Source organism: Phoca vitulina, unplaced genomic scaffold, assembly GCF_004348235.1.
Source record: "Phoca vitulina isolate PV1807 unplaced genomic scaffold, GSC_HSeal_1.0 scaffold81, whole genome shotgun sequence".
Taxonomy (NCBI): Eukaryota; Metazoa; Chordata; class Mammalia; order Carnivora; family Phocidae; genus Phoca; species Phoca vitulina.
The window spans coordinates 1460292-1472963 of NW_022589784.1; the positions used below are offsets into that span (position 1 = coordinate 1460292).

Sequence of the window (12672 nt, forward strand, 5' to 3'; positions counted from 1 at the left end):
CTTGGGGGAGATCCTTGGAGACCATGCAAATATCCTGTTTCTCCTTGGACTTTCGCCCCCTGATTTTAGCGTCCGGAGGTGGCTCTCACATGTCACGACTGGTTACTGTTGCTTCTGAAGGCGATTTCTCTTTTCTCATTCTCTCCATAGTTATTGACTGGAATTCTTCTATGAGGAAGAGCTGTTGTCTCATACGTATTTATTTCATTCCATGAGCTATAACCCACTACTGCTGTTTCGTCACTCACATTGTTCCTGTGCTGGCCATTTGGGGCTCTCTCAGTGTGCGCCCTGTCCCTTTGGCATGCCCCCTGCCTTCCCGAGCCCGTCCTCACTTTCTAGAACCACAGATGCTCCAGAGTCACCTTGAAGTTCCCCTGTTCCAGACCTGCGAATCAGCCACATCTCTGAGGAGCTCTGGTTTCTTTTATTGGAGAATAGTTTGTGCTATTTTTTGAGATTGAGTTGTCTTCTCCTTGCCGAGTTGTGAGAATTCTTGACATACTCTGGCTGCGAGTGCCCCATGAGCTACTGTATTACGTGCCCCTGATTGTGGTTTAATGGCACCTTCACTAGTGCAAGTCTTGAGTGTATCCCTTCATTTTTGGTGGTTACTCCTCTGGGTCATGTCCAGGCAATCTTTGCCTGCCTGAGTCACAAAGGTATTCTCTTTTGTTTTCTTCAAGAAGCTTTGTGGTTTCAGCTTTTGTGTTCAGGTTTAAGATCAGTTGTGAATGGATGTTTGCGTATGTCGGCTGGGGGTTTATATTTGTGGGGATCAAGAATAATTAAAGAGACTTTGTTTCCCCATCAAGTTGTCTTGGTGCTTTTATCCAAAAGCCATTTAAATGTTAGCCTGAGTCTGTTCTGTGTGCTGGGTCATTGATCTAGCTCTTCGTCCCTCTGCCAGCACCACGTTCTCCCGGTTACTGTAGACTTACAATGGGTCTCAAAGTAAGGCGGTTAAATCTTTTAACAGTGTTCTTTTTAAAGATTATTTAGGCTAGGTTCTCAGTCTTTGTATGTCAGCTTTAGAATCAGCTTGTCTGTTTCTCAGAAAGCCTACTGGGCTTGTTCTAGGAATTACTTCCAGTTAGCAGTTCAGTCCAGGGAGAAGGGCCATTTTAACAACGTTGAGTCTTCTGTTCTGTGAACATAGTTTCCCTTGCTTTCTTTCGTCTTTGATTTTTCTCAGCAGTGTTTTACAGTTTTCAACATAGAGGTCTTGCAAATCTTTCATTAAAATTATCACTAAAGGGCGCCTGGGTGGCTCAGTCAGTTAAGCGTCTGACTCTTGATTTTGACTCAGGTCGTGATCTCAGGGTCATGACGTTGTGCCCTGGGTTGGGCTCCACGCGGGGCATAGAGCCTGTTTAAGATTCCCTTGCTCCCTCTCCCTCTGCCCCGCCCCCACGCACAAGTGCTATCTCTTTCAAGTAAGTAAATCTTTTTTTTTTTTTTCAAGTAAGTAAATCTTAAAAAAAAATTATCCCTAGGTATTTATGTTTTACTGATATTTTAAATGGTATTTAAGAAATTCATTTAAAAATTCTTTGTTGCTGGTATATGCAAACATAGCTCATTTTTGCTCATTGACCTCATGTCTTGTGACCTTGCTCAATTCATGTAAGTTCTAGAAGCTTCTATGTAAATTCTTCAGGGTAGCGTATTAATTTGTGTATTAAATTGTGTGTCTGTGAATGGAGACGTTTTGCTTCTTCTTTTCTAGTCTTTATGCTGTTCACTTATTTTTCTTGCCACGTGGTGCTGGCCAGGGCCTGTCGCGGAGCGTTGAAGGGAAGTGTGGGGGCCGGCATCCTCACCTGTCCCCACCCTTCTGGGAGCGCTGTCTTGCGCCAGTGCTCTGGCGGTGTCTGCGGGACCGGCACCTTCCTGTCCGTGGGGTCTCCTGACCTACGCCCTGTGTGCTGCTGAGCAGAGTTACTGTACAGAAGTGCTTGTGAGGAGGGAAGGTGGGACCCCTGGGCAGGTTGGTGCTTGGAGGTGGGCACTGCCCAGCTGGCCCCGGTCACTGAGGCTGGGGAGGGGTCTCGTGAGGAGGGGCCGCAGAGTCTGGGGCTGGAGGGCCGCTCTGTGTGTGTGTGTGTGTTGGGGCTGGCGGGGCACGATGAAGGAAACTGCTAACCGGACTCAGCAGCTGCTTCCTGCTCCGGCGAGGGAGTCTGGCTTGAGGACACAGGGACACAGGGACAGGGCGGCCCTCCCTCCTCCAGGAGACCTCCTGTCCCCACAGAGCAGAGCCGGCCGGGAGCCCGCAGGGAGCCGGCAGGCAGAGCAGAGACAGTGGGCGCGTGGGCAGCACTCCCCTCACACCTCTTTCCACCTCTTGCTTCCTCGGGGGTTTTTATCCTGTGTGGGGCTTGGGTTTGGCTTGGGTGTTTTCTGTATCTGTTGAGATGATCCTACTACTTTCTATCCTTTATTCTGTTAATGAGGTGAAGGACAGTGATTTCATTCCTGCAATAAACTCCACCTGATTAACATGTATTGCTGACTTTAGTTTACTAGTATTTTTAGAGGATTTTTGTGTCTGTATTCATGGGGGATATTAGTGGATAGATTTCCTGTTTGATACCGACTTTGTGTTTCCAAGGCTTTATCTCCCTCTGGTTTTGGCATCAGGGTAACACTGGCCTCCTAAAACTGAAAGCGATTAGTGTCATTCCTCCTTAAGTGTCTGGATTCCCCAGCGAGGCCAGCTAGACCTGGAGGTCTGTTTGTGGGAAGGTGCTTGATCAGGGAATCAAGGTCTTTCGTAGGGTCGAGGCTGTTGAGATGTTTCCTTTCTTCTAGTGTCGGTTTCGCCTGCTTGTGTTTTTCCAGGAATTAGTTCATTTCATCTAAGGTGTCAGATCTCTTGGCGGGACGTTTTCCGTAATGGCCTGGGTTTTCTCTGGAAGATCTGTAGTGTCGACTCCTCTCCCCTGGCCCTTTGTCAGGGTTGCATCAGGATCCAACGAGGGTTACGCCTTGGGATTGGCTGGTGTGTTTTTCTGTCTCTTTACTCTGTCGACTCCCCTCCATCTCTCTGTTTCTTGCAGCGTGTTTGTTGAAGCAGCTTCTTGTCTTGGGCTCGGGTAACTCGTGGCGCGGCACTTGCTGCTAACTCCCGGGGCACACAGTGCGTGCCGAGCTCTCTGCCTGGAGTGGGTTGGTTTCCTCGGCTCCGTCCCATGTGGGCCCATTGACCCTGGCGGGGGCTCCACAGACCATGTGAGTCCCAGCGTCAGCCACAGCCTCACGCGGTTTGTTCTGAAGTAATGCCGCCCTTTTCTCTTGCGCATTTTGAGTTGAATAATGAGGATTTTTTTTAATGTTTGGGAGTTAACAGTGTTTAAGACAGCTGAGAGTAAAAACTAGAGCATGGAGAATAGTTTTCACTGTAGGTTCTGCTTTTGTGTTTCAGATGGGTCTGTGAAGAGATCCCAGACCTCAAGCTTGCTATGGAGAATTACGTTCTGATCGACTACGACACCAAAAGGTGAGCAGAGCTCTGTCCACGCTTGCTGGGGACGCGGCCTCCCGTCAGCTCTTCTTCGACGGCACAAGCTGGTCTGCAATTTCCTTTGAGAGTTGGCTGTCGCCTCCATGAAGTTATTTTGGTAGGAAATGTTTATCAAATATTGGCAGAGGCTGTCAGAGCGAGGACGGAATTGGAAATGCCACACTGCGGAAACGGCGCCTGGTATGTGTGAAGTCGGCCCCAGCTAGCTGCCGAGGGGCTGTGTTCCCTGCGGGCGGCCGTCAGCACCCAGTGCTCCTGCCTGGGGCCAGCGCCTCTGCACGGGCCTCCCGGGGCTCGGGCTCTGGCCAGCCCCGCCTGGGTCTCAGTGGGTTTGGTCCGTCACTGTGCGTCCAGCCCTTTGGCCGCTTCTCGCAGTTTCCTGCAGGCACGTCCTGGATCTCAGAGGAGAGTCCTGTGGGTGGAGAAGGGTGAGGCCGTCTCTGGAATGCCTGCCTGGAGTTTTTTTGTTTCTCTTTGAGAAGGAAGGCTGACATTCCAGGCTCCTCCCGCTTTAGCTCTTGGCAGGCTTAGCAGGGGCGCTGCGGTCTTTACGGAAGGATCGTGTCCTCTGTGGGCTTTGCTAGCTCGCTCTCCATAAGGTGCACAGTCCAGGGGCCCCTAACAGGACCCGGCACCCAGGTGGTGTTGACCTGGTCTCACTCTTGTGTTTGGAGGGCCTCTTGGTCTGCTCGTCAGCCCTGATCCCATTCCCCTGGCCTCCTGCCTTGTTCCCCATTTAATAATTGGCTCAGCATTTGAGAAAGAAGAGAACTGTGCTCACTCCTCATGCAGAGCATCCAGGCCCCTGGGCCGTAGGGTGGCCCCATGGACTCGGGTGGTGCACGTGCATCTGGCAGCATGGGCACACACCGAGGAGTGGGGTAGACCTCTCTTACTCCCAGGGTGAGGGTGCATACGGGTGCTGACCCTTGGACCTTAGTCGTTTGGCCAGTGAAACAATGGGTTGATTGCTCTGTGCCTGGCCGAGAGCAGCCAGCATTTTTCAGGATAGTATGGCTACAAGATGTTTGCAGGGGGGTGTTTGAGGTTCTTCCCCTCCAAACTCAGTTGGCTTAGAAAAGACTGGGAGTGGGCAGCGGGGGGCCAGTCTGGAGGTATCCACCTGAGGGACCGGTGCGGCCGCGGGGTCAGGTTCGTGGTAGGGGATCCTCATTTCTCTCTCAAGCAAGGTGGTGGCAGGGCCAGCCCACAGCGTTTGTGCATCGTCCAGGGACAGGCCACCTCCGGGGTGGGCTGAGGCCTGGTGGCTCACAGCTGTCCAGGCGGAGGGGAAGCACAAGGAAATAAAATGACAAAGTGGTGCCTTCGTTTTTGCCTGAGGGCTGCACGAGAAACTAGGAGCCAGAGGTCTTGGATCTTTAATTTGGCCAATTAGGAGGGCGAAGGAGTGTCACTCAGACGCTGGGCATTGCCGGGGCCGCGGACTGCCAGGTCCTGGTTCTTGTGACCTTGCCTGGCCCCGTGCTGAGCGGGGGCGGGGGCTAGGGCAGCTGCACCGGTGGCACTGCCCATGTCCGTGGCCCGCTCCTCCGGAAGAGTGGCACAGCCCATTGTTGCGCTTGGGTTCCTGAGGTCACCACATTAGCCCGGGGCGGCTCCGTCACTGTCCTGTGTGAGGACCCATCACGCTTTGGTAGTGACTGCTCTTCCTGCCCGCTCTCCACTTCTCTCGCTTTTCCACCGCGGCTGTCCTACGGGGACCTCGGACTTGCTGTCAGGGGAGCCAGCTTAGTTGAATCCTTTTATTTCTGTTGTAAAGGAAGGGTGCGCGTGAGCTGTTGGGGTAAATCTGGGGCCGAGGATGAGGGGCAGGCTGTCAGTGAAGATGCAGGGGACAGTGGGGCGGGCGGCTTGGGGTGCACACAGCATGGTCATTGCTTCCCGTGTCCCGTGTGGAGGGACCTCTCCCAGGCTCCTGGCGTCGGGCTCGGGGAGGAAGCCTCCCTGCTGCGGTGTGTGCATGTAGGTAGACAGGGGCCCCCAGCTGACGTGGTGTCCTCCGTTACCGCGTGGACATCGGAGCACGTCCCCCCGGCACTGCTCATAGCAGGCAGGTCGTCCTCTGCGGGGCGTCCCGGGCACTGTCACAGGCTGAGCAGCATCCTTGGCCCCAACCCTTTGATGCCACCCCTTCGACCCCAGAATGTCCCCAGATGTCCCCAGACAACGCGCAGTGTCCCCTGGAGGCAGAGTCAGTCCTGGGGGGACCTCCTAGGTTGGATTTCGTTGAAAGTCATACCTGGAGTAAGCGTGGTGGGGTCTGGGAGAGTCCTGTCTCGTGAACAACTCCCAGGCAGGCACTCATTCGGTATCTGACGTGTACTGCTTGCGTCTGTGGAAGAGTTGGAATCTGTAGGGCAGGTGTTGGGCGGTGTCCTCTTCTGCCAGGAGAATCAGCGGGCCCTTTCTGCCGCTGGGTGGACCCCATGCCCATCAAGCTGGGGCTGAGATGGAGGCTCTTTCCGGCCCGGGGAAGGAGGTAGGGCCCATGCACACTGCCCTGGGGCAGTGGGTCCGGCTTGGGGAGCAGGTGGGATTTCTGTCCATCTCCTGGGTGGGGAGTCTGGGCCGGCCGGGTCCCAGCCGCAGTGCTTTATGAAGGCTGTGCGGAGCCCTTTCTCTTACCTAACACTTGCTGGGCACACCATTCACCTTGGGTTTGACCCGTGAGCCGTGACCTCCGCAGGCTGCCCTGAGGTACACGATTTGGCCACGTAGCCGAAGACCGCCTCAGCCCCAGACGCTGGGCTCAGCCTTGTTGCCCACCCGTGGTTCTCCTCGGTGCCCTGTGACCTCTGCCTTCTCACCAGGGGAGAGCTGGCTCTGCATGTCCAGGAGCCGTCCCTCCCGAAAGGCCTGCTAGGCCCCTGTGGCTTGTTCTGAGCTCCGCAGCGACCAGCGCCTTCCCTTGCCTTTTCAGCTTCGAAAGCATGCAGAGGCTCTGTGACAAATACAACCGTGCCATCGACAGCATCCACCAGCTGGTAGGTGGCCTCTGCCCTCCCTCACGTGCGTCTGCTTGTCGGGGAGCCGTGCGGGGGTGCTGCCCCCAGCTGCCGTCACGTTTCCTGGGTAGTTTCAATGACACGCCTCACAGACCCCCTCAGACCACACGTGCGGCATGGGGCCGGCCACTGCTGACCCCCAGTGGGAGGTGTCTCGGGAGCTGCTCTTGGGACCGGGCTGGGGGTGGGGTGCGTCCTCAGCCCCTGTCCCTGGCATGCTGAGTGCTCATCCCCGGGGTCTCCAGTGCATATGGACCTTCACGTCGGTGCCCCGTCCCCACGGGCTGAGGCAGGCAGGTGCGGTCAGGAGCCTGCCCGGGGCTTCTCCTGTCCCTCAGCCAGCTGTGTTGTGAGTGTTTTCCTGCCATCCCTTTGGGATATTCTGATTATGGAGAGGCCTGGGGCTCTGTCCTCACCTCCCTCTGCCACCATGCTGGGGTCTGGGGAGCCTTCGCCTGGTGAAGAACAGACGACAGCCAGGCCGGGCCAGGCTGCAAAAGCAGTTCCAGAGAGCGGGTCACTCCTGTTTCTAAGGAAGTTTCACTGTCTAGGCAGGGTGGGCTCCTGCCAGGGGTGGGGGTTCTCCGGCAGGAGCCTTGCCGTCAGGGGAGGCTATGGCGGGGTGTCGGGCCATGCAGCCCCGAGGGCCTAGCACGGGCTGGCCTGGGCTCTCTGGGCAGTCATCCCCGTCACTGTTCCTGACGGGAGGGGAGGGGGATGCTGAGTCAGATGAGTATGTTCTGGCCTCCTGTGTGAGGGACCGGGGTTCAGAGAAGTCCTTCTGGGTGTCAGCTGTGTGGGCCCCCCCGACCCACTGCCTCGGCCCAGAGCCCTCCCCTTGGTTTTGTCCTGGGCAGGAGGTGGGGCCTGAGGCTTGGGGCTGACCTGGGCCGCTCGTGGTGGCCAGGCTACGCGGCCTCCAGTGCCCTGCACGGCGGTGGCCTGGGCCCAGGCTGGGAAGGCCCTTGGGAGCTGCCAGGGCCGCAGGAGGCTGAAGGGCAGCCGACATGAGTCAGAAGGGGGTGGACCGTGAGGGGTTAGGGCACTAGGCCTCAGTGGCGCCCCAGGGCTGGGAGCCTGAGGACTCCCTCCTCGGGCCAGCATGAGCTGGACGGGTCCTGGCCTGGTTCTGGCCCCTGAGGCCCCTGACAAGGACCCACGAGGCGCTGGCTCGCTCCGTGGCTCTTGGCCCATTTCTTTTCCCAGACAGGCTTTCGGGTGAAGGTGCAGCTCCCCACTCAGTGGGGAGTGTGCTTGAGGCCAGGATTGCAGGGTGGCCTCTGCTGTCTGGGGAGGCGGCGTGGCCGGCCGCCCGCGAGCACGCACACCGTTGTCTGGCGTGGGCAGGCGCCGGGGCGCACCACTGCCCGTGTGACGTGTGCGGGGCTTCCTCTGCCGTCTTAGTGGAAGGGGACCACGCAGCCCATGAAGCTGAACACGCGGCCGTCCAACGGGCTCCTGCGGCACATCCTACAGCAGGTCTACAACCACTCGGTGACGGACCCCGAAAAGCTCAACAACTACGAGCCCTTCTCCCCCGAGGTGTACGGGGAGACCTCCTTCGACCTGGTCGCACAGATGATCGACGAGATCAAGATGACCGAGGACGACCTGTTTGTGGACCTGGGCAGTGGTGAGTGTGGGCAGGCCGTGCTGTGAGCACCGCCAGCCTCCCTGGCCCCCAGAGATGGAGGAGGCGGCTCGGTCAGCACCCCAGGTCACCTGCGGCCCCTTGCGGTGGGGGCCGCCCCTCTCCACCGCAAGCTGGTGCCCTGCACAGAGGAGAGGCCGGGTCGTCGTGCTCCCAAGGGCCCTCCCCTGTCTCTCACCCTTGCTTGCCTTGCGGGACCTGTTCTTGGCTCAGAGGGGACCCCAGTGACCACTGCAGACCAGCCCCCCACGTTGCTGGGTGTCTTCGCCCCTTCCCCACACCCGCCGGCTCTCACTAGCCGCCCCCCTCCTTTATGTATGGCTGGTCCTCTGGCACCAGAGTGAAGGCTCCTGAGGGCAGGGCCTGTCCTCAGTGCGGCCTAGCAGGTGTCCACGTGATGAACTATAGACTGTACGGAATAAACAAACGCCTCGGATTGGCTGATTCCAGATGGGGCGTGTTGAGGTGACAGGGCTGATGATGTGGCTGCCAGCCTGCCGTAGGAACCCCGCGCACAGCCCTCCTCTGGGGCGGCTCTGCCACCTGGATGTGACCTTGTTTTGACAGCCTTGTGCTGCAGACAACGTCCTGTCTCAAACCGGCATGGCCTCGGTGCTTGGAAAAGGGCCCAGAACACCGGGCGAGGACAACTTTTTGATGTCGTCATGAATTTGAGCTTTTTTAAGCACAGAATTCGTATTTTAATAAGAATGTGTATACTTTAGGGGTGCCTGGGTGGCTTAGTCAGTTGAGAATCCAACTCTTGGTTTTGGCTCAGGTCATGATCTCAGGGTCATGAGATCGAGCCCCGTGTCGGGCTTCGCACTCAGTGGGGAGTCTGCTTGAGATTCTCTCTCTCTCTCTCCCTCTGCCCCTCCCCCTGTTCGTGCGTGTGCATGTGCGCGCGCTCTCTCAAAAAAAAAAAAAAATACTTCGAAAGTCAGTTATCTAAAAGGCCACAAAATTTATCTGCGTGTACTGGAAGGTTTAGGAGTTTTGGAAAGCACCTGCCTGACTCCTCATGCCCAGCTCTCAACCTCCCTCCCCCCGTCCCTTGGCCACGACCCTTGTGTCCTCTCGCCGTGGGCCTTGCCATTTACCCTGTGTTTCTAAGTAGTGGGCTTATTTTCTTTTTTCTTTCTTTAAGATTTTTTATTTTAAGTAATTTCTACCCCCAATGTGGGGCTTGAAGTCACGACCCTGAGATTGAGAGTCACACGCTCCACCTACCAAGCCAGCCGGGCACCCTGGTGTGCTTATTTTTATTATTTGAATATATTCTATTCAAAGTGCAAACTCAGAGGGCTCCCGGCACATAATCTGAGAGGCACGACCGACCCATGTGGGAGGGGAGAGCACACGAGGTCTGAGCGCCAGGGCGCCGCACGCTGCCCCTAGTGACCTGCCCAGCTGGGCGTGTTGGTGCCTTCGGCCTGCTTGTCGGCCGCACGGGGAGGCCAGCACACGACCGTGGTTTGGAGACCCCGCTCCTGGTATGCATCAGAGCCCCGTCGATGCCGTGTTGACGGGTGTTCTTGGGGATTTCGGATTTGGCCGGCCATGCCGTGCTGTGGCGGTCACACGGGAGCCTTGCAGAGGTAGACAGAGGGCAGGTTCCCCTCGCGAGAGCCCTGGAGTGCCCTGGAGTGTTGTCAGTATGAGGCCGCGTAGGCCAGATGGCCGTCCCCCTAGTGGGGGCTCAGCTCCCGGCCTGGGTCACTGGCGTATCCTAGTGACCTTGGAGAGTGCTCGCACCTTCTTGGGGAACCGGAGGCCTCTGCCTGTTGACCCCCATGGCCGGCACCTGCCTGTCCTGGGCCTCGACTCTGGGTCGGTGCCGCCTCTGTCCCCGGGGCTGCATCTGACGGTACCTCTGTCTCTCTGAAGGAGTGGGCCAGGTCGTGCTGCAGGTCGCCGCGGCCACCAACTGCAAACATCACTATGGCGTAGAGAAAGCGGACATCCCAGCCAAGTACGCGGAGGTGAGTGACTCTGGGGCGGGACACAGGTGTGTGTGTGTGTTTGCATCTCTTTTCTTTCAAACCTTTGTTTGCCGTGACCCACGGGGTGTAAGGCGGGGAGGACAGATCAAGGTGGGCGTTCGGAGGGGCTGCTCGGTCTCTGCTTGCGCATCGGGGCCCCGCTGTGTGTGCTGCCCACAGGGACTACAGCCTGGTCTCCCCCAGACGCCCAGGGGCACCACTGCTGTGCCCGTGTCTGCCTGATGGGGTCAGTGGGCTTTGGGGAGTAGGTGCGTCTCCAGAAATGCCCGTAGAGCGTGTGGCCTGCGCATCTGGGGGACTCTGAGGTCCTGCCGTCTGTCCTCCCCTGCAGCCCCCGGAATCCAAGGGGTTGTGCTGCGGGCTGGTGGATGGGCAGTCCCAGCTTGTCCCGGGGTGGGGTGGGTGGGGGAAGGGGCCGCGGGGAGCCGCTGACGGGCTGTGGATCATTCCCTTGCAGACCATGGACCGAGAGTTCAGGAAGTGGATGAAATGGTATGGAAAAAAGCATGCAGAATACACAGTGAGTGCCATCGCTCCATGCCCCTGCGGCTAACGATCCAGCTCCCATCTCTGTGTCTCCTCCTCCCCTGACCCGCCGTTCCTCTTCCCTCCTGGGACGCCCTCCCTGCCTGTCCTCGCCCGGCGTGGAGCGCAGTGCGCACGGCCGAGCGGGGCGTGCGGCGCTGTGTGGGGGGAGGCCCGCTCGGCACAGCAGTACTCTCCTCCCTCTCCCGCCTCTTCTGCCCTCTCTGGGCCTCCTCGGGGGCTGACCCTGCCCCGTGCCCTCTGAGAACAGGGGTGGGACGTGGCGGCGCCCCTCTGCCCCAGCCCTCAGACGCTTGAACGCAGTCCCGTGCGGCGTGTCTGCAGGCACCTGGCGGGTCTCAGGGAGCCCTCCTTCGGTGTCGTGGCAGCGGCGCGGGGCTGGGCCACGGGGTGTGGATGGCAAGGCCTCTTCCCTTGTCCACTGGCCAGCCCAGTGGCATCTTCTCCTTGCCTTCCTGGCTGCGTGTGACCCAGATGCTGAGTCCCTCCTCCTGGCAAGGCTCAGGTTTGGGGCGGCACGTGCCCCCAGCTCTCCTGGCTGCCGCTGCGCCTCGGCCTCCATTGCTCGGCCCAGCCTTGCGGTGCCCACGCTCCTTGGCCGGCCGGGGTTCTAGACCCCTGGCCTCCACTCCTGTCCGGAGCATCTGCGTCTCACGCATCGAAACGTGTCTGGGCCCAAGACTCATCCCTTACTCTCTCTGTTGCTCTGGACACACTGTGGCCATGCAGCCCACACTCACTCGGCCGCTGTGGGGACACCGCAGACAGAGTGTGTCCAAACCCGATCTTGACCTCCTCCTTCTCTTCCCATCTCAGGCCATTACCTACACATACCCAGAGCTCGAGGCCCAAATCACCAAAGTTCCACTTGGTTCCACGGCCCGCCCTGTTGCTCCTCCCTCCTGGAGACTTCTTACAAGTGTTCACGTCTCGCCCTCTCCATTGTCACCAGCCCAGAGCAAGCCATACCAGGGGGCGTTGACTGTTGAGCTGGAACCAGCATTCCTTGTTGCGTTAGGGACCTAGAATAAGTCATGCGATCACGGGCTGGGGGTCAGTTGGGGTGTGGGGAGAAGGGGAAAGAGGAGGTTTTCCTTTCCTTAGGACAGCCTGATGGCCTCTCCTTCCGTGGGTCATGCCTGCACTGTAGTGTCTGAAAGTCATTGCCAAACCCAGGGTCACCCACACTTGCTCCCTGGCGTCTTCTGGGAGTTTTATAGCGGTGTTTTACCTGTAGGGCCGTGAGGCTGTAAGGACAGCACCTGGGTCCTTTCCTTTGCACTTGGAGGCCCAGCCATTTCAGCCCCGTGGTTGCAGGCTCTGCCCTTGCTCCTCTGTCTGTCTGTCTGTCTGTCTGCTCCTGCACCAGCCCACACCGTCTGCGTTACCATGGCTCTGTAGCAAGTCCTCGCTCGGGCAGCGTCCGCCCGTCCTCTGGCCTGGCTCTTCTCCTTCCACGCTGTGTCTGCCTTGCTGGGGCTTTCACCTCCCCAGATAAACTGTGGAGTCAGCGTAGAGTCAGTTTGTGGGCGTCCACCTCAGAGCTCGCGGTGGGCTGGGGTCGGGATGCCATCGACTCCGCGCAGCAGCTCAGGAAGAACGGCCGTCTGGACGGTATCGCGGCTTCCTGCCTCCGACGCGGCCTGCCTCTCCTGCACTGACTCTGCCTCGTGTACGTTTTGTACATCTTGTAGGTCTTGAAGTCTGTTTGTCTGTCTGTCTTGGTGCCTGTGTAAATGATACTGTATTTTTAATTTTAAATTCCATTTGTCCGTTGCTGGTTTTACAGGAAAGTAATTGACTTTTGTCTGTTGCGTATCAACGTACTATTTTTACCTTAGAATGTTCCTGTATTGGCTTACCGGCTCCAGGTTGTTTGTTTTCCTGAATTCTTTCAAATTTTCTGCATAGATGATCGTG

The 12672-nt window shown here is 57.8% G+C and overlaps 1 protein-coding gene across 4 annotated transcripts in view; it reads left to right on the plus strand.

The window, feature by feature from the left end:
- The window catches only part of DOT1L (DOT1 like histone lysine methyltransferase), a 64349-nt gene that overhangs the window by 22003 nt on the left and 29674 nt on the right, over positions 1 to 12672 (plus strand). For 3 of the 4 annotated variants that reach the window (XM_032394516.1, XM_032394520.1, XM_032394517.1), the window contains exons 3-7: positions 3428 to 3502; positions 6468 to 6531; positions 7957 to 8185; positions 10091 to 10185; positions 10664 to 10726. In XM_032394516.1, the coding sequence (XP_032250407.1) occupies positions 3428 to 3502; positions 6468 to 6531; positions 7957 to 8185; positions 10091 to 10185; positions 10664 to 10726 (526 nt within the window). Of the gene's footprint in view, positions 1 to 3427; positions 3707 to 6467; positions 6532 to 7956; positions 8186 to 10090; positions 10186 to 10663; positions 10727 to 12672 lie in introns of all 4 variants that reach the window. The other variant, XM_032394518.1, reaches the window with a different exon arrangement.